At 40.6% G+C, this 22766-nt stretch overlaps 1 protein-coding gene across 2 annotated transcripts in view; it reads left to right on the top strand.

Moving 5' to 3' along the window:
- Positions 1-22766, top strand: part of Tk (Tachykinin) — a 1255732-nt gene that overhangs the window by 1030003 nt on the left and 202963 nt on the right. For both annotated transcript variants that reach the window (XM_067142375.2, XM_067142377.2), the window contains one exon: positions 2616-3646. In XM_067142375.2, the coding sequence (XP_066998476.2) occupies positions 2617-3646 (1030 nt within the window). In that variant the 5' untranslated portion in view covers position 2616. The remainder of the gene's footprint in view (positions 1-2615; positions 3647-22766) is intronic.

Genomic DNA, 22766 nt, shown 5'->3' with positions numbered 1-22766 from the left:
CTTCTGGTCATTTACCAGTCTTCGCCGTAACCCTGGCAAGGGACCAGTTTTTTTTTCACAGTGGTATTTTATTTCCCTACTACCCTCTGACTCTGCTGGCGGCAGAGCCAGCGAGCTTCCCCAATTCCAATGGGACGCGCCCGATGGAGGTAACCGGTAAAATTATTATTATAATAATTATTATTATTGTTATTATTATTATTATTATTATTATTATTATTATCGATTGCCTTACTCTTAAGCAGGGAAACAGTCAGAATATTCATCTCAGAAACGCTCTCAGATTTCATTACTCACTCATTTTGTTTTTAATTTTATTCCGTATGTTCATCTAATGTCCGGCTCTGTGCCTGGTGGTTAGTGTGATAAGCTACCACCCCTGGAGGCGCGGGCTCGATTCCAGGCTCTTCCACCAAACTTGAAAAGTGGTACGAGGACTGGAACGGGGTCCACTTAGCCTCGGATGGTCAAATGAGCAGAGGAGATTCCATTCCCACCTCAGCCATCATTGAAGTGGATTTCCGTGGTTTCCCACTTCTCCTTCAGGCAAATTCCGGGATGGTACCTAACTAAAAGCCACGTCCGCTTTCTTCCCTCTTTCTCGTCTAACCTTTCCAATCTTCCCATCGCCCCCCCACCCACCTTCCTCACGAGATCCTTGTTTAGCATAGTAGGTGAGGTTGCCTGGGTGAGGTACTGGTAGTCCTCCCCAGTTGTATACTGACCCAAAGTCTCACGCTCCAGGACTCTGCCCTTGAGGCGGGAGAGATGGGATCTCTCTCTGAGTCCGAGGGAAAGATCAACCCTGGACGGTAAACAGATTAACCCGCCAGTGGACGTTATATGAGCAAAATGCTCACGGTCATTGAAAATAATGTGCTCTTTTAATACAGCATGTAGTTTAGAACTTGAGCTCTGGTGTACCTTCGCACAGCAGTTTTGGGAGAAGAATGGATGCACTGAAACGCACATCTGTCACCTTGAGAAGGGACAGGGAGGGAGGAATTATCAGCGACCGTCAACAGTGAGCATTTTGCTTCAAGCGCGACCAGTCACGTTGGCGATAGTTTCGCTATTGTTGTATGTTGTTTTACAGGTGAAACAGTTCTTTGCAACTTATTGTATTCATGTGTGCGTGACGATGGCTTCAAGTCGCTCATTTTAGCTTCGTTTGATGAAATTGCTAGTGATCAACTCGGGGGTGGAAACAGTGTCTCGGACTGTGAAAGTGGACGCCGGGAAAATAATACGCATACTGAACAGTCCGAGACAGAAGAACGTGCTGATGGGACCGTACCTGGAAAGCAATCTTTAGCTGGCGAACAAGATATGTTGGAGGTAAATGAGAATTTCATGTTTAGTGACAATGTTTATATGGGGAAGGATAAGGTGACAAACTGGGACAGACTCCCATCTAGAAGAAATCCACGCTCGCGTATTTGTGCTGCAGATATAGTGACTCATCCTCCTTATGTAAAAGGCATACGACGCACAAACTAGTTTAGAAAGCTGGGAATTATTTTTGCCAGATACAGTTATAACCATTTGAGATTTATTCTTATTTTTAATTTTATTTGTAATTTTTAGTGTTCTTTATATCCATTTGAGATGTATTCTTCTTATATTAATTTAATGTGTTATTACATTTACGCTTGAAATCGGTTCGTACTTATAACGTAAACACGTCATCTCGTAACTTGAGCATTTTGCTCAACGCGCGATCACTCGCATTACTTTCAACCTAGCGACCATTGGCATGTTAAGGAAGAAAGGAAAATGGATTTCCACGTAATTAAAAAGTTCTAAAAAAGTTATTCTTACGCATTTTACTGTCACAATAAACAACAACGATGGGAAGGTAAAGCAACTGTTTAAATGTTTCCACAATCACACTTCGTATCAATTTGCAATGTAATTATTTTTACTGTAATCAACTATGTCAACCTTCAAAATATTCAGTCCTAGAATTATATACCTTTAAAGACACAATCACCTTTGAAATCATTATCATTTTATCCATAACGTACAACTACTAGGACTTTTACAAATGAGTGCTCTAAATTATTATTATTATTATTATTATTATTATTATTATTATTATTATTATTATTATTATTATTATTATTATTCGTGCCTCCGTGGCTCAGGTGGCACCGCGCGTGCCTCTCACTGCTGGGTTCCGGTTCAAATCCCGGTAATTTTGTGTGAGATTTGTGCTGGACCAACCGGAGGCTGGACAGGTTCTTCTCCGGGTACTCCGGTTTTCCTTATCGTCTTTCATTCCAGCAACACTCTCCAATAGGAATATCATTATTTCGTTTCATTTGGCAGTCATTAATCATCACCCCAGATGAATGCAGGAGACTTCGGCAGCCGGCACAATTCCTGTCCTCGCCACTACATGGGGACTTCATTAATTATTAATTTCATTCCTGATCCGGTGACAGGAAACATGCTGTGAATGTTCATTATATTGTTATTATTATTATTATTATTATTATTATTATTATTATTATTATTATTATTATTATTATTAATACAGTTGGTGAAAATGTTTTACAATTAATACGTTCTCTACTTATCTTTAATTATACTTCAATTTCCTTTTGTTTCAGAATGAATCTGTCAGCAACGAGCACATTCCTGATTCTCGCACTTTTGGGAGTCGTATGTACCGCTACTATCGAAGAGGTGAAACGAGTTCCCACAGGGTTCGTCGGAATGCGAGGAAAGAAGGATGACAGTATGAATTATGGTGAGCTTGATAAACGGGCGCCTTCCATGGGATTCCATGGAATGCGTGGGAAGAAAGATGAACCAGAATACCTTCAAGACAACGATTTATTTGTAAAACGAGGACCCAGCGTGGGTTTCCATGGTATGCGGGGGAAGAAAGACGATCAAGACATATTGCACGATTCCGATACGTTCGAGAAACGTGGACCAAGCATGGGTTTCCATGGAATGAGAGGTAAGAAGGATCAGGATATTGATCTGGAAAGTGACTACGTGGACAAGAGAGGCTATCGCATGGGTTTCCAAGGTGTAAGGGGAAAGAAAGATCAAGACCTTCCCTTTGATCTTGATTATGTTGACAAGAGAGCTCGCTCTATGGGATTTCAGGGAGTGCGAGGAAAGAAAGACGGCGATTCTGATGGCGATAATGATTATATTGGTGTTGATAGGAACATGTTAGTTATAGACGATTTTCGAGATAATAAACTGCCTGAATACATTGATATGGGTGATGACGCTGAAGAGGATGCAGACATTTGGCAAGAGGAATTAGACAGCCTTAACAAGCGAGCTCCAAAAGGATTCTTCGGTATGAGGGGGAAAAAAGTGTCTTCCGGATTCTTCGGAGTACGAGGGAAGAAGGGACCTTCAAATGCATTCTTTGGAGTTCGAGGAAAGAAAGCACCATCCAGTGGCTTTTTTGGAGTCCGTGGAAAAAAGGCCCCCATGGGATTCCAGGGAGTACGTGGAAAGAAGGACGGTGAAGATAATCTCGATTCCCTACTTTATTATCTGACCAGAGGTGAAGGAGACTTCAGGGAGAAGAGGTACCCCTCCAATACCAAGAAGGTGCCCAGTGGATTTGTTGGTATGCGGGGCAAGAAAGACTGGGACGCCGTCAGTGGCCAAGGTAAGACAGCCAATTCATTCTCTCTCTCTCTCTCTCTCTCTCTCTCTCTCTCTCTCTCTCTCTCTCTCTCTCTCTGTCCTTCATCGTAGACAGAAGCATCCTGTCTTCCAGGATTTCTAGTTCATTTTAGTTCAGCTCTGGCTTTAACAAATGGGCATGGCTGAGAAAGTAAGTTCTGTTCGCTGGAATGGATGCTGAGAACTAGGTTTTCTGACAAATAAAAATTGATATCATTCCAAGGTAATAAGTCACATAACAAAGTCTTTCGCAAGTGGGTCAGGAATCATGATATTGGAGAAATAGGTCTATTTTATTCTCCGTATGTTGCCACATTAATATCCACGCTTAAGAAATGTGTCGTGCATTTTAAGGAAGTGTTACGTATTATTTCTATACTGATAGTATTCGATATCTTAATATAATTTATGTTTTGCATAACTCCGTTACTCTACGGGGCTACACTGAATGGTAATTTTTACTGATAGTTGTTAACCCTCGGGTCCTGACGTGAAATATCACAGACTCCCGTAGATGACCAGTCATTCGCTTCCGTTCAGACCTTTGATTTTACATCCTTGTTCATCCTGGTACCTTCCTCTTTCATCGCCTTAAGCAACTCGCAGCTGGCCATTATTTAACCATAAAGTGGAACAGAAATAATAATGACTGAAGTAGTGCAGGCCGCCTGGGCGATGATGGAATAGGAAAGGCCTAGGAATGAGAAGAAATCGACCGTGGCTTTAATTATGGTACAGCCCCAGCATTTGCCTTGTGTGAAAACCGGAAACCACGGAAAACCATCTTCAGGGCTGCCGACAGTGGGGCTCGAACCCACTATCTCTCGATTACTGGATACTGGCCGCACTTAAACGACGGCAGCTATCGAGCTCGATCCTAAGGACTCTAAAGTCGAGTTGTAAAGACCCGGCCTGTTATGTCAGTAAATCAATAAAACCTAAAGGTGATATTTGGTATTAACAGCGGTGTACGTTTCAGATTAACTCATATCAAAACTCGGAACTACCTTGGAGATAATTTTATTAGCCTATAACCTATGAGACTCTGTTTAATTCTTGTCAATACCACAGGACGTGCTTGCAATGTTTACTATTGGTACACAACTTATGTTACGTGGGCATGTTATTTCAGTAATTACTTTTCGGTGTGGAGAACTTAGACATGAACGAAATGTACTGTGTTCGCCGATATACTTCAATAAAAACAAATGCATTCTGCTCACCCGAAACCAGGAGGAGTTTTGGCACTAAGATTTAAATTTTGTACGTCAGTCAGTTCAGGATACCTTACCTCATGCCAGTCGGAATAAGGACGCTACATTATACGGGCATGATGATCAAATGCTGCTCTGTGATATGGCGCCATTACCAGCAAGGTTGCATGTGAGCGAGCGACATGTCAATGTGCTACGGTAGCGCACTGCCCAATGTTATCAGACAAGGGAGCTCCGCCGGCCATACGCTGCACAAGCTGACACAGATGTTGCTCACGACTGAATTTACTTTTCTTTGTCGATTTTCTGGTGATCTTTCGCTAGGAGAAAATAAAATACCATAGAGATCGATTTTTGTTTCAAAACATTATGTTCTCTTACGATTTCCGTATCTTATTTTCAGACATCCTGTATATGCAAATAAATTATTTAAAGTAATCGATGTTGTTCTCATAGAACTAAACATTTTATTCTCCTGTATAATTAATAAACTATTTTTAGGTATGTACTAGCGTTTTTCTTTTATTTGTGTCTTAGGTTCGAAGAACTGAAAAACTTAAACGCCATTCATTATAATAAGAAATTTAGAATACCCATGATCGCTCGAGTTTCTCTTCTGAAGGAGCGGATCGAATTCTTCGTCAAACGTAACGTCATCCTGTAATTCGCTCTCATTCAGATTATATAAGCCCAAAAGATATAACATCAATTTCAGAATAAACACTAGATATGTTTGTCGGATAATTCTAACTCCCACAACTAAATAATGTTTGATGATACTAAGAGTGGAAGTGACCTCAATGTATTGTTTTAAACAATCATTTATCACAGAACATTGTTTTTAAAATTCCTTCTTTGCAGCGGTACTTATATCGATAAAGGTTCTTACGTATAAGGAAAATATAGTTGTTCTGTGTTTAATACTTAACTCATAGCGACTAAGTATGAAAATCCACTCTGGTAAACTTCCGTTATACGACAGATATGTTCTCATAGTCACTAGATTTGGAATTCTAGATTAAGCTAAGTTTCCTAACGTGACTGGCCGCCTCCTGCGTGTTTACTTCCTATCGCTTGCGTTAACGTAATTGATTACTATTCCCGGTATATGTACAAGAGAGTTAGATGTAGGCTCTCTTTACATTTTTGATAAGCACCGGAATATTCTTTCGTATATGACACATTTACTGTATATTTTTTCTCCGTCATCACGAATGCTGTAATAAATCAATGGCAGCTGTACCTTAATGAGCGCATTTTTCAATGAGAAAATAATTATTGGAGCATTCTTCTTTTCAGAGCATCTGACCAGATAATTATATTAAGAAAACAACCGAAAATTCTTCTCTGAGACTTCGAAGTGGGACATCACTCTATCGCATAATTTGCTGTATAGACTGTTATTTGAGATGCCTGAGAGAGTATCGCATTCCTTGCCCGTATGGAGAGGTAGTCGTTAGACCGACTGACCGAGCATTAGCTGTCTATCTAATTGAGCATGGAACACGTGTCAGGTTAAACCAACTGAATAAATTGGCCCTTATGGCTGGAGCACTGTACGGTAGTGCCTAGAGTGTTCAGAATAGTCATGGAATATCTACTTGGCTTCGATTGGTACCTTCAAGGGTGTTGACGATATTATGCACTAATGCCTTAGCGCCGATGATCAGTAAAACACTGAGGATAAACTACAAATGCGGTCCAACCAGGAAGTCCGACGTGCCATTTTATTCCTGTACAAAAAGAAATAACGTCGGCAGCAGAAATTCGTGTAATTTTATGTTGACAAAATATTGAGCTGTCAAACTGTAATATAATATGCTCAGATGATCGAAAAGTGTGGAGTAGCATAAACTGTTCTTTCGTTGAGAGGACGGTTCATAGTGAATATAACACCAACTCTAACGAAATATCGTGGGGGTCAGATGTTTCGGAGTGATAATGAATTCAAGATAGCTGCAAAAGACTGGCTGAACTCCTATCAGACCAACTTCGGCCCAGAAAGTGTAATGTATTTCAGCCATGTAATAAAATAAAACTACTGCTATCACTGACTACTCATATATCTTTACTAAACACATATACATTTACACAACAATCCACAACTGAAACATCGAAATGTATCGATACTGAACTGGTTTCGCTGCTCACAACAGCAAGATAGCAACCTCACGACTTAACTGACAACCGGATCACCACTCTGGCTAAGTTTCCAGATAATTATGGTTTTCGCAAGATTGTATGAGCACAGGATTCCGGGGAAGTCCTACAATAAATATGAATAAATCCACGGTAAGCCCATATTCTAGAACCTGCATACCTAGTAATTTGACCATTACCGTGTATTACCACAAGATGTTCGCCTCCGTAGCCTAACAGTTAGTGTTATTACCTGCCGTCCTCCGGTACTGCCAGAAATTTAAGAATGACAGATGGGCTAGTATGTGCTTGAAACGGTGTATGCAACTCACCTTCATTGGGGGTGTACCTGAAAAGATCTGCACCGCCTCAGGATGAGGACATGAGTTTACTTACCACAAGATATCCAGAAAGACCTAGAATTACTACACAGACGTCCTTGGTATATTAATGTCCAGAGTTCTCTTGAATCAGCACAAACACAACTAGCAGTTTCATGAACAACTTGGAACACATGAAAAATAATTTACAAATTGTAAACATAACCTATCTTTAATATATATAATCTATATTTACATAACTTAACCTTAATATATAATCTAATCTATAACACATATGAAAAATTGTTTTCAATTCAAACAAACATAACCTAACTTACATCAAGGAAATGCGTCAGTCAGATGGTGGTAATGATGAAAATTAATGCGATAACCATAGTTACACTATGCTCGCCTAATAGTGTGCATTTCAAAAATTTGTTCTGTTAACTTATGTTTCGTATTCCTGTCGTAGAGGTAGCGCTGTGGGGTAGGGGAAGAGTGCTTGTTTGAGGTCTAACGTTCTATTTCTCGATAGCAATCCTGGTCTGAAGGGCAGAATATGGTTCAAGTTAAAAAATGTCTGATGGATGGGGCAAGGAAGTGAAGCAATGTGGTTGAATATGTCACATTTACCACATTACACTCCAATATTTGCTCGACATCAGCCGGGGTAGAAGTCGTTTTGGCATGCCAAGGACCTTTAATGGGCTTGGCCACCATGACACCGATTACCATGAGTTAAAAACTACAACACGTAAAACATACCAGTTTTGGATTTCGAGATTCCTTTTTGTTTTGTTTTACGTCGCACCGACACAGACAGGTCTTATGGCGACGATGGAATAGGAAACACCTAGCAGTGGGAAGAAAGCGGCCGTGGCCTTAATTAAGGTACAGTCCCAAAATTTTTCTGGTGTGAAAATGGGAAACCACGGAAAACCATCTTCAGGTTTGCCGACAGTGGGGTTCAAAGCCACTATCTCCCGGATGCAAGCTCACAGCTGCTCGTCCCTAACTGAACGGCCAACTCGCCACGTTCGAGATTCCTAAGTGAGTGCTGGAAATACAGCAACACAACGCAGTTTTAATCGAGAAGGTTTCCACCTTAGCCAAACTTCGAGACTGTCAATCGGTGTAGTCTATAATTACAACTGCAATAAAAATCCACCATCTCCTAACGAGTCAAATACGTCAGTCAGCTCAATTTACTGTTGTTTTTAAAAAGGTGTGTCCATAAGAACAACGTGCGAACAGAAATTAACAATTACATGGCGTATCCTGAAATATTCGACTCCAATTATTGTGTTACCTCTAAAGCAGAATATTTATAAACAAAATACGATCAAGACATTACGGGTTGTTCAAATATAAGCGGGCCTTATTTTATTGCGTGCTTGTAGATTGTCTGAGAGGTTGTTTAATACTTTTAAGACATGTGTGGTGTGGGTTTTGTGAGGGGAAGGTAGTCTTGGGAGTTCGCCTTGTGCACATGGTGAGTTGCTATCGGGATGAGTGAGAGGGAAGTACACCCCGCCGTTGCGCAAGGTACTGTAATAAAATTTATTGTGAATGAGAAGGTCAGTGCTTCTGAAATTCACCGTCGTTTGGTCACACAGTGTGGGGAAGGAACACCGTCATGGACCCGAGTGAAAAGCTGGTGCAGCGAGTTCAGCAAAGGACGAGAACGTGTTGAAAACATGGCGCACTCTCATATCCTTGCTGTTGGTGAAATTTTGAAGGGGATCCCCAACTCGCAGTGCTTGGCATTTTCCAAGAACTTTTCCTAATCTACGGGAGTTTCCAATCAATCATACGGCAGGAGTTGAGAATGCCGGTTCCGCGGTTACTGAATGAAGAGCAGAAAGCTGTTCGAGTCAAAATTTCTCAAACACTTCTCACGTGTTATGAAGAAGATGGAAACGCTTTTTTGGACAAAATCACTGCATGTGATGAGACTTGGGTGCACCATTACTCCCCCCCCCCCCAATCGAAGAGGGCTAGTATGGAGTGGAGGAGGAGCGGTGAGCGGTCAACGGTGAAAGCCAGGACAAGATTTTCTGCAGGTAAAGTCTTATGCACAGTATTCTGGGACTCGAGAGGTGAGTTATTGGTTGATTTCCTCCTCAGTCAAGTTCGAAGTGCCTTCCGGGCAAAAAGACTCAGTGCCCTAATCAGAGATGTGCTGATTCTCCACGACAATGCACGACCCCATTTCGCAGCAGCAACACAACAAAAATTGGCCGAGATGAATTGAACTGCCTTTCCACATCCACCCTATAGTCCAGATCCCTCACCCTGTTATTTTCATGTGTTCAAACGGCTTAAAGAAGATATTTGCGAACATCGCTTCACAACTAACAAGGAGGTGTAAGATTTCGTGCGCAACTGGCTGAACACCCGGTCTCGAACATTTTTTATAGTAGCATCAAAACATAGCCTAACCGTTCGAATACTAATATGAAAATGAATATGTATACGAATATGTAGAAAAATAAAGAAAATGTGCTTTTGAACTAATTTTCACAAATTTAATTCTTATTACAAAATGCCCTAACCTGGGATTAGCAAAGAGGTAATTTAAATTATGAATACACATTGTACATGTTTTACCGTGCTTTATATGTATGGACTAACAGGGAAGTAGGACCGTACATGAGGGTAGGGGCCTACATAGCCGGTACTTAGTACATTTCTTCCCATATATTTATCTACACGATTTTGAGGAATTCAAAATGTTCCTTTAAAGTTTAAATACTTGCAAAATGAAATGGCGTATGGCTTTTATTTCCGGGAAATCCCAGGACTGGATCGGCTCTCCAGGTGCAGGTCTTTTTCTTTTGACTCCCTTAGGCGACCTGCGCGTCGTGATGACGATGAAATGATGATGAAGACAAGACACACATCCAGCCCCCGTGCCAGGTAAATGCATCAATGATGGTTAAAATTCCCGACCCTACCGGGAATCGAACCCGGGACTCCTGTGACCAAAGGCAAACACGCTAACCATTTAGTATAGAGCCGGACTAAATACTTGCATATTGTTAGCAAATAAAATCAATATGCCTTGTTTAACTAAAATGAAGTGAAAGAAAGCTGTAGCGATGAAATTGGCATTATATTAGGGAAAATCATCACTTTTCAACTTAAAAGTCGAAGTGTAACACAGAAGTTGTTTCTTCATTGCCCCGTACGTTTGAGAATCAGTCAATAGTGATCGAGACTTGCCTGCATGCCTGTCTTGAGAATTATGATTATGATCATGATTATAATAATAATTTCGTGTGGCTATTTATACCCGAGTGCAGCCCTTGTAAGAAAGACCCTACGATGGGAGTGGGCGGCATCTGCCATGTATAGGTAACTGCGTGTTATTGTGGTGGAGGATAGTGTTATCTGTAGTGTGTGAGTTGCAGGGATGTTGGGGACAGTACGAACACACAGCCCCCGGGCCATTGGAATTAACCAATGAAGGTTAAATTCCCCGACCCGGCCGGGAATCGAACCCGGGACCCTCTGAACCGAATGCCAGTACGCTGACCATTCAGCCAACAAGTCGGACATCATGATTATGATTATACTAACAGAAAACTGCGGCTTCGGTATCCATTCGTGTGTTTATAGATGGCAAAAACTGATCACTCTATATGAAGCTAAATATATACAATGAGTGGCCAAAAGTTACGGGAAGGGGTGTTCCATTAGACTTTTTTTGTAGATTGCTTTACGTCGCACCGACACAGATAGGTCTTACGGCGCCGATGGGACAGGAAAGAGCTAGGAGTGGGAAGGAAGCGGCCGTGGCCTTAATTAAGGTACAGCCCCAGCATTTTGCCTGCTGTGAAAATGGGAAACCACGGAAAACCATCTTCAGGGCTGCCGTCAGTGGGTTTCGAACCCACTATCTCCCGAATACTGGATACTGGAGGCACTTAAGCGATTACAGCTATCGAGCTCGGTGTGTTCCATTAGAAAATGTTCCGTGTATGACATCTGAGCGTTGCGGCTAGCTGCAGCGTAGCTGAACTGTCTATAACAGACACCAGTGTCGTGATGATGGCAGCACGTCGCGAGTTAACCGACTTTGAACGTGGGATGAAAACCGGCGCACGGCACATGGGTCATAGCATTGCGGAGATTACACGCGAATTCGGGCTTCCGAGGTCAACAGTGTCGAGGATGGATCCTCAATATAACAGAGAGAATGTTACCACTAGCAAAAACCGCCGCGCAGAACGACCACAGGTGTTTAACGAATGGACATCACGTCGCCTCCGCAGAACCATACTGGGCATTCGACGGGCTGTTTTGAGTCGGATAACCGCCCACTTGAATGTTGGGAGTCAGGAACCCAATTCTACCAGGACTGTAAGGAGGCAACTGCACCGCATAGACTTCACCACGGGACGACCAACTCGTGTCCCTTTGCTGCAATCTCCACACAGAGCTCAACGAAGTTCATGGGTCCGCGAACAGAGGCAATGGACCATGGACCAGTGACTGTGTGTGGTATGATCCGATGAATCCCGGTCCCAGTTGTATCGAGCTGATGGGATCGTGAGAGTGTGCCGTATGCCCCATGATGCAATGGATCTTGAGGGTCAACAAGGTTGTGTCCATGAGGGAGGTGGAACAGTTCTGGTCTGGCCAGCGTTCTCATGGTCGCAATTATGCCCCATTTTTCGGCTGCTGGGAGCGCTGACAGGTGCACCTTATGTGGACATTCTTTCCGAATATCTGCTTCCCTTTTTGGGCCCATCAATCAATCAATCAATCAATCAATCAATCAATCAATCAATCAATCAATCAATCAATCAATCAATCAATCACTACTGACTTGGATTTACGGCAGTCACCCAGCTCGCAGATTCCCTATGTGTCGTTTTCCTACCCTTTCTTTAAATGATTTCAATGAAAGTGGAAATTTATTGAACATCTCCCTTGGTAAGTTATTCCAAACCCTAACTCCCCTTCGTATAAACGAATATTTTCCGGAGTTTGTCCCCTGGAATTCCAACTTGATCTTCATATAGTGATATTTCTTACTTTTAAAGACACCGCTCAAAATTATCCGTCTACTAATGTCATTCCAAGCCATCTCTTTACGGACAGCTCGAAACATAACGCTTAGTCTAGCAGCTCGTCCCCCTTCTCCTAGTTCTTCCCAGCCCAAACTTTGCAAAATGTTTGTAACGCTATTCTTTTGTCCAAAATCACCCAGAACAAATAGAGCTGCTTTTCTTTGGATTTTTACCAGTTCTTGAATCAAGTAATCATTGTGGGTGTCCCATAAACTGGAACCATACTCTTTTGGGGGTCTAACCAGAGACTTTTATACCCTCTCATGTACATCCTTACTACAACCCCTAAACACCCTCATAACCTTGTGCAGAGATCTGTACCCTTTATTTACAATCCCATTTATGTGATTATTTACCCCAATGAAGATCTTTCCTTACATTAAAACCTAGGTACTTACAATGATTCCCACAAGGAACCTTCGCCCCATCAACGCAGTAATTAAAACTGAGAGCACGTTTCCTATTTTTGAAACTCACAACCCGACTTTTAACCCCGTTTATCGTCATACCATTGTCTATTGTCCATCTCACAACGTTATCGAGGTCACTTTGCAATTGCTCACAATCTTGTGACTTATTTATTACTCTATACAGAAAAACATCAAACGCAAAAAGCCTTATCTCTGATTATACTTCTTTACTCAAATCATTTATATACATAAGAAAAAATGAAATTCCAATAATAATGCTTTGATAAATTCCCATCTTAATTATTACTCTAATTCTCTGAAATCTATTTTCTAGAAATTTAGCAACCCATTCAGTCACTCCTTTGTCTAGTCCAATTGCACTCATTTTTGTCAGTAGTCTCCCATGGCCCCACACTACCAAATGTCTTAGACAGGTCAATCGTGATAAAGATACTATCTATCTTAAACTGAAATGTGTTTATATGATTATTACAGCTGGTGGACTAGAATTATTTTCCCTACTACGCGGGACAGAGAATAAAAGTGTCCCTAAATGCTGAAAAGTAAGAGGTTGCTTACAGAAATTTCTCAACAACAAAAAAAAAACTTTTGTCAAGACTACACCGAGGACTTGAATTGCAATATTGTATTTGATTTTTAACTTTTACTAATGAATAAGCGAAGGTTGAAAATACAAAGTATGCCGGGGACTTAGAACCACAAATTATCGGATTACAGTGATCATCTGATTCTTGTATTTGTTTACTCAACTACCATATACTCTTTGAACTTGTCAACAATACAAAGACAGTTGTGAAATTCTCCACTGAAATACCGTGTACTCATTTTTATCTTCTTTTCTAAATCGAAGTTTAAAGGGGTATCGCGTTATTTAATTGAATTAATTATTAGCTTCGTGATAGTTCGAACTTGACATCTATTCGAAATACCGGGTCTGTTGTCTGCACGAATGTAAAGGCTGCGGAAGTTACAACTCCTTATGATATTTTGCCTTTGTAAGTATTATACCAACGAACCTACAGATATTTTTAAAAAGTTAATATTATTACCTAAATTATTTCCTAAACCTAAATTCGAAACAAAGTACACCTAGCCAGCCTACTTAACCCAGAAAACGTAATCTACTGAACACCAACTGAACTACTTGATATAAAATTCAAATAAATATCACTACCTACTCCCACTTTCTACCTACAAGCACTAAACACCAATTTATAAATAGCGCTAAATGGACCACACACACAAAATTAAGCATTTTCACTAATTTAATGCAAGAGCACTCTCAACTAACCTTCAGCATTCTTCCGTAACACCACATTTCAAAATCTTCTGTTCCCTCTGAACTAGTTATTGACCATTTTTAACTTCCGTACAATTCGAGGCTCCAAACGAAAGTCTTCAAACACTTCCTTGTAATTCCTGTAACAATGTTCGAAGTGAGCAAATTGATTTTCTTGGGAAAGCCTTTCTTTGTTTTTGCTAGTCCGCATTTTATGCAGTTATTATATAACCCAAGTAACACTATTAACCTCTTGCCTATAGTCTGGCTTCATGGCTAAATGGTTAGCTTTCTGGTCTTTGGTCACAGGGGTCCCCGGTTCGATTCCTGGCAGGTTCGGCAATTTTAACCATAATTGGTTGATTCACCTGACACGGGGACTGGGTGTATGTGCCGTCTTCGTCATCATTTCATCCCCATCACGACGCGCAGGTCGCCTGCGGACATCACATCAAAAGATCTGTACTGGCCCTCTCTGGAGGCCACATGCCATTATTATTTTCCTGCCTACAAGACTTAATTTCCTAATCTAATATTTCCTGCGTAACTTGATTTTGTTCGACTTCACTCTGTTACTTATGTTTCAGATTCGTTCATTTTTACCTTGTACGCCTTCTACAAGACTATGCCAATATCGTTCAGCAATTTCTACAGATCTTCTGTAGGCTGAGGTAAATTAACAATATTATAGGAAAATCTCAGAGTTTTGAATTTCTCCCCTTGGATTGTGATTCGCTTTCCAGATACCTCTTTGATTTTCTTTACCGCCTCTTTTATATAAACATTGAAAAGAGAGGGGACAAACTACAGCCTTGCCACACTCCCTTAATGATTGTTGCTCCTTTTTTTTAGCCCTCGATTGTTATCACTGCAGATAATATTTTTTCTCCATCATCTTCAGAATCTCAAATAGATTATAATGATGATTATTATTACTATATTGGTTATTATTATTATTATTATTATTATTATTATTATTATTATTATTATTATTATTATTATTATTAGCCCACCTGGTGGCTATGATCGTCGAGGAGTTGAAATCTGAACGGTCTGGCACCGTGGTTAGCCGGTTCGAGTCCCGTCGGTCGAAACATTTTCGCCATCAGAATGTTGGCTGGCAGGGTAGGGGAGGTGGTGGTATACCATTCCTAATCACTAGATTACATGCCAAAAGCTTGGATTAAATTCCAAACTTCTCCACAGTGCTCATATGTAATGAGGGCATATGACTCTTTTGATGGTGATTCGCCCATCGGATGGAAACGTTAAGCCTTGAGCAGACCCATTGCTGCTATTCGACAGGATTAAGCTATGTGCCGGCAGTGGGTTCCACCCTCACCCGTCCTAGAAGCATATATCACGTCATTCATTTCATCACATTATTTCCTCTGATTAGGTTAACGCCAGAAAGGGCAGCCGTCCATAAAAACCCGCCACGACAGGTTCATCTCACCTCATACACGACCCCGTGGAGAAACGGGAGAAGGGTTGGGCAAACAAACAAACAGACAAACAAACATTATTGTATGCAGTCCACCAGAACAATTTTCCGCTGTGTTCATTTTCCTATGTTAGTGTATAAAGAAAACGTCGCACTAACACACTCAAGGTTTCCGGTGTCCCTACGACCGGAAAGGGCTAGGATTGGGAAGGTAGCGGCTGTGGCCTTAATTAACGTACAGCCCCATAATTTGTCTGGTGTGAAAATGGAAAAGCACGGAAGAAAGTTTTCAGGGCTGCCAACGGTGGGATTCGAAACCACAATCTGCCGAATACAATTTAATAGCTACGCGACTCTAACCGCCAGACAATGTTCTGGATGATATTATTATTATTATTATTATTATTATTATTATTATTATTATTATTATTATTATTATTATTATTATTATCCGACTCCTTGGCTGAATGGACATCGTTTAGGCCTCCGATTCAGAGGGTCCCGCGTTCCATTCCCTCTTCGTATTATTCTACAAAACACCACTGAAACACGCAATGGGAATTACATCCCTCCAAATATGGTTCACATCAGTAAGGGTATCCGGCCGTAACACAGGGCCAGATCCACATGTGCGACATAATTCACACCTGCAGCTCCACAAATGTGCGAAAATCGGTACAAGAATGGGATTATTATTATTATTATTATTATTATTATTATTATTATTATTATTATTATTATTATTATTATTATTATTATTATTATTATTATTATATATAATTCGCTGGGGCCATCAAGGACCACGTTAAGTCTTGTTGCATTTGACACTGAACTTGGCCTTCTTTAGAGCCCAAATTTCCCTCATTCTTTGTGAGTGGGCCTGCTTACGCTCCTCTGTCCAAGGAGCACCGTGTCTTCTCTTCGGTTGCTCGTCTCGGTTTAGCCCGTTCGACAATATTTTCTTGCGGAAGAGATCTCTGTTAAGGGCGTCTTCAGCTGAGATATGGAGCATTTCCAGGTCTTCTTCAGTATTTCTAAACCAGGGAATAGTGGTTTTGGGGTTTGAATCAAAAAAGGGAAAGATTTCTTTAGTTAACTTTCTTCCGTCCATTCTTTTCAGATGACCGTAAAATCGTTCCCGTCTTATTCTGATTGTGTCGGTAATTTTCTCTATTTTGCTGTAGACTTCCTTGTTGGATCTCTTTTGATGGATTCCATTTCTGTACTTTGATCCCAAGATTCCTCTCACAATTTTGCGTTCTCTTTTCTCCAGTTCTTCAAGGAGTCCTTTGTTGGCATTTAGAGACAGGGTTTCGGCTGCATATAGAACTACTGGCTTCAGAACTGTTTCATAGTGACGTATCTTGGTGTTTTGGGAAAGGCATTTTTGTTGTAGATTGTGCGGGATGTTTGGTAGGCTATTTCCAGTTTGCGTACTCGCTCCTGAAGTGCTTCTTTGTCCAGTCCATTTTTCATGATGATCGCACCCAGGTATTTGAATTTGTCTACTCGGGTGATGTCCCCGTATTTTGTATGGAGTTTTGGTGGAGCCTCTTTGATGTTAGTCATTACTTCTGTTTTCTCAAACGATATCTGCAAACCAGTTTGTTCGGCAATTTCCTTTAAAATTTCAACTTGAACTCTAGCGGTTTCTATGTCGTTTGAGAGAACAGCAATATCATCGGCAAATGCTGAGCAGTCTGTTGCGATCCCCTTAGATTTGGTTCCTATTCTCAATGGACTGTAGTTGGTTTCCTGTAATCTCACCCGCCAGGTTCTGATGATCTTTTCAAGAACACAGTTGAAGAGTATCGGGGATAGCCCATCACCTTGTCGGACTCCTGTTTTGATGTCAAAGGAATGCGAGAGACATCCGTGGAACTTCACCTTGGATTTTGTATCGGTCAGGGTGGCTCTAATTAATGCCAGCAGTTTCAAATCAACTCCAAATTCATTTAAGATGTTTAGCAGGACTTCCCGGTCAATGGAGTCGTACGCTTTCTTAAAGTCCACAAAGACAGACACATACCGCTTGGACCTTAGTGTACAATATCTGATGATCGTTTTGAGATTTTGGATCTGTTCAGCTGTTGAGCGACCTTTTCTGAACCCTCCTTGGTATTCACCTATTTGATGTTCGACTTGTGCTTCCAAACACTCCAGGATGGCAAGTGATGGAATTTTGTAAGTCACGGGTAGCAAAGATATCCCTCTGTAGTTGTTGATGTTCTTCATGCTGCCTTTTTGTGTAATGGATGGATCAAATTATTATTATTATTATTATTATTATTATTATTATTATTATTATTATTATTATTATTATTATTATTATTATTGTGCTTGATACCTGTGTGACTTCGTTGCTAGTTTCTCACCAAAGTGGCCGTAGTTCGGACCTCAATCCATGAAGTGGGATTTTTGAAATTAAACTTCATGTCCTTGTGTTTCGGACTCCACATTAAACTGGCGGTCCTGTCGATTTGACCATGACATCAACAGTCACGTTAAATTGAAATATTGTTTGTTTTGATGAAGATTGTTATTCTCATTTATTTGTCTGGCTCCCTGGCTGAGTAATCAGAGTAGTGACCTTCAATACAGAGGGCCTAGGGTTCCACTTCCGACTGGGCCAGTCATTATAGCAAATTCCTCTTGCTCGGAGACCGATTGTTTCTTAATACGCACCTCTGCACACACTACACTACTAACCACACAGGTTCCATATATTCCCCCACACAGATGTTTCCTGCTCCATGGCTAAATGGTTAACCCACTGGTATTTATTTAGAGTAGCCCCTGGGTTCGACTCCCGGCCGGGTCGAGAGTTTAAACTGGCTGGGAGACAGGGTCTGTGTGCCGTCCTTAAGTAGAAAATAAAAAAACGGAAACAAGGAAAGAACGAAAAAAATACGAAAGAACATCAGTAAGTAAAGAAAGTGGCAAAGAAAAGAAGGTAAATTTGGACCAAATTTGCACGTACGGCACAGATCGCAGGTCTCACCCACAGTCTCATTAGGATGTGGTAAAGAAGGCAAAGAAAGGAGAACTGTAACCTTTTTTTAATGCGGTAAGATCCACACCGCGCTTACTCATACATAGGATTCTTTACAGGTGATATACCTTTATTTTTTTGGAACCGGAGTATTAAAGCTAAAAGATCACAAAGTGTCTCCGAAACCCGCAAACCGTAACGTAATATCAGTAACATTAATTGTTATTAGATTAAAATTATATCATCGCTTAATAAACAATACCGCCTACCTGACGATACTCCTCCTATACATTATTTCCCTTAAATACGTTGAACTGTAGGAGTGCGTACATACGTCATGCAAACATACATCCCTACAGTACGGTACGGTAAGCATCATTTTTCTTTACACGTAAGCATAGAAAAATGAACACAACGAAAATTGTTCGGATGGACTGTATATCCATATGGGGCCGGGAGGACTGACCTGTCTCAAGAAAAATAATGGATAGGAAGAGCATTGTCTGATAGGCGATTTTGTTTTTCAGCGACGATATCACCTTCCTTTCATACTATTGGTGAAGAAAGTAGGGATCAAATTAGAATTCTATTTATCCATTTGGTGTGATAATGGAGAGGATACACAAGATGTATTTTATTAATACGGATATATTATCTAGTTATATGTTATTGCTATTAAAAAGGTAATGTTGTATTATCTTATACTGTGGGACAGAATGAATGTCCAAGGAACATGAATTTTGAGATTTCTGGCTAGACTGCTATTCAGAAATAGAAATTCGACAAAAAAAAATAGGAAGGAGAATAGAACTCGTCGTCCATAATTACTTTCATTCTGAGGATATGGTCTAGTTCCCATCGTACTGTATATTTTAGGTGGAAACTAAGATCAATTCCAGACTCCATTTCTTGATATTTTTCTGAAAAAAATGACATTTGTAAGTAGCATTATCTAATACTGAGCGACAGTATTCAAAACCATATGAACTTTGAGATTTATGGGTAAATAATTGTGTTGAAGTACAAAATATCGACGGCTAACTTCTAAAACCTCGTATGTCCCAACGCTCTTCCTACCCATTATATACCTTAAGGCTGAGCACGCCTCCCAGCCACATGTGGATATGCAGTCCATCAGAACAGTCTTCATTGTGTTCATTTTCCTATGCTGGTGTGTAAAGGAAAATGTACCTTACCATACCGTATAGCAGGGATGTTGTTTTCATCACGTATTTACGCACTCCTACAGTATAATGCATTCAAGATTCATTTTCCTTCACAGAGTAGCATAGGAAAATGAACTTAACGATATTTGTTCTGATCGGCTGCGTACAAATATGTGGCTGGGAGGCGTGACCAGTCATAAGGAAAAGAATGGATAGGAACAGCATTAGGAGATACGAGGTTTTAGAAGTAAGCCATCGATATATTAGAACAGAAAGCAACTACAAAGTTACCTTTAATGTCAGTAAATTAATAACCATTGTTTTAAACTGGTAACCTCAAACTCTCGATAAATAAAACATTCTGAGACGAGAGTTCACTTGGAAATCTTTTTGAGCCTGCTCAATGGTGTTTGTGAAGTGGCTCACATGGAACGTTTATCCCCTTCAATTTCAGTGTGTTTTTAGATAATTTGTCTCATATATTGTACTAGGGATTGTACTCATTGAAGGGTTTGTGTCTGTACGCTTGTAGCAGTGATGCAATATAGCGGAGATGAGTGGCAACAGTTCGTTTTCTTCTAGCACTTTTTCTTCCTAATTAAATATGGGATATGCTCACCACATTTAGGGCTGTCACCCAATGGCAGATTACCCATTGGATCTTTAGCCAGTCTTTTCTTAAATGATAACAAAAAGTGGAAATTTATCGAAAAGCTCCTTTCATACATTTTTGCAATCCGTAATTCCTCTTCAGACGAATAATTACCTCCAATGTGTCCTGTTTAATAGCAACTTTATCTTCATATCATCTTTCCTAGCTTTTAAAAACTCCATTCATGCTGGTTCGTCTACTAATATCTTTCCACGCCATCTCTCCGCTGACAGTTCGGAACATACTGCTTAGTCGAACAGCTCGTCTCTTTACTCCCAAGTCTTCTCAGTCCAAATTTTGCAACATTCTCGTAACACTACACTTTCGTCCGAAATCACGCAGAAAAGTTTGTGCTGATATCTTTTTGAACTTTTCCAGTTCTCCTTTCGTTTTTCAGGTAGTTTATAGATTTACTACTCAAAATTAGCTTTGACAGACTGAAAAACTTAACAGTTATTAATCAGCTGAGTGAAACTGAAAAGCGATAGCTTCAGATATTACAAATTAGTCAAATATGAAAATCTTACGAAAGAAAAATGTACTGTTGTAATGTACGGGCATGGACCGGATTTTCTGCACGCAAATATACATAATGTCTTATGGACACATATTGAAGCAGTGGTCTCTATGGTCTTTGCATGACATGGACCGGTGTTTCATTCAGACAGAAAGAACCATTGATATTCATAGGCAAATTATACATTTTATTTATAGATACTATAAACGTATAGAGACTTAACGACTATGAAGTAGCTAAATTCAACATATAGTACCATTGCGTGTTGCATGAAATACTTCTGTCCAGTAGCGTGTACAAAATTTCGCCAGTGTATGTTTCACTTGTATAATTCGCTTTACGTCGCACCGACATAGATAGGTCTTATGGCGACAATGGGACAAGAGAGGGATAGGAGCGAGAAGAAAGCGTCCGTGGCCTTAATTAAGGTACAGCCCCGGCATTTGCCTGGTGTTAAAATGGGAAACCACGGGAAATCATCTTCAGGGCTGCCGACAGTGGGGGGTTCGAACCCACTATCTCCCGAATACTGGATACTGGCCGCACTTAAACGACTGCAGCTATCGAGGTTTCACGTTTAAGAATTGTTATCCTAATGCATTTACCGATATTTTAATTGTTCCCTACAACAACTACTACTGCGCATTCGTAGATATGAAACACATCAGTGAAAAACTTCTTTTCCTTCCTGGCATTTACTCTATCAACAGGTGTTGGCACTTTCCGTGGATTTAGCCCAGTCTTTATGGTCGAAAGCCTTTCTTGACACCAGCCTTATGTGGAAGGATATTTTTCACTACAGTGTGCTTCTGTGGTATTTTCTATTGTGATTTGTTGTATGTAAATGGAGATGAGAATCAAGAACACAAACAACCAGCCTACAGGCTAGAGGAATTAATGAGACGTGCTTGAAGTCGCCACCCCCCACCGGCCCCGTTGAGAATAGAACCAAACGGTGGTACGTCGCCAATTCAGCCAAGGAACCGGACAAACACACTAATGAATACAATAATTAAAAATAACTTGTTCGAATGAAATTTTTTTGTGGTGGGGTGTGGACTCTGGAGAGGCCTGGCGTAGTTCTCTGTGAGGATGGGGCCCTATCGCTGATGAATTCTAGTTCTGAAGACGGCACACACTCCCAGCCCCCTAGCCATCGAAATTAGCCAATGAAGGCTAAAATCCCCGACCGCGCCGGTAATTGAACCCGCGAGACCTTGGACCAAACGCCAGCACGCTAATCATTTATCCATGGATCCAAACGCTTGAATCTATTAAACTCCTCAGGATAATGAAGCCAACATGATGTTGAATTCACGGTCTACGGAATTCTTTCACACATAGCTCTATTCCACCTTAGACTAGTATGTTGTGTTTAAAAGGGCCTATACCTGTTTCCTACAAGTTCCGGTATCGTACTTAGTAAAAAAAATACCGATAACATATCGTCGTTGCCGGGACAAAACCTCCTATGTAATAATATTTTTGGAGATATACTGACCCGCATCATGAAGAGCGAGAATTCCTTGACAATATTCACACAATATTGCACCTTAGATAACAGAACCTTACCGGCCAAAGTTCTAAGCTAAAATATTTCACATAGCTGGTTTTGTCCCGGCAGCGACGATATGTACAGATACACACCACCGACTGCCAACAAGTGTCGGTTTTATGTTATTTTAAGATAGTTTCGTTTAACACGAAGCTTTAACACTTCCCACAACCGAACTTGCCACAGCAACAAGCAGAGGATTTTTATCATTTTGAATGTGGAAGGCAGACCCCGTGTATTCTTGACGGTGGGTATCAGGAGTCGGTGAATCGTGTGATTACATGTACAGTGCTTAGCAACTACTGCAAGCAAGAAA

The sequence above is a fragment of the Anabrus simplex genome, chromosome 2, assembly GCF_040414725.1.
Source record: "Anabrus simplex isolate iqAnaSimp1 chromosome 2, ASM4041472v1, whole genome shotgun sequence".
In the NCBI taxonomy this organism is placed as follows: domain Eukaryota; kingdom Metazoa; phylum Arthropoda; class Insecta; order Orthoptera; family Tettigoniidae; genus Anabrus; species Anabrus simplex.
Note: the sequence above shows the minus strand (reverse complement) of the source record. Positions and strands in the feature narration are given on the sequence as shown.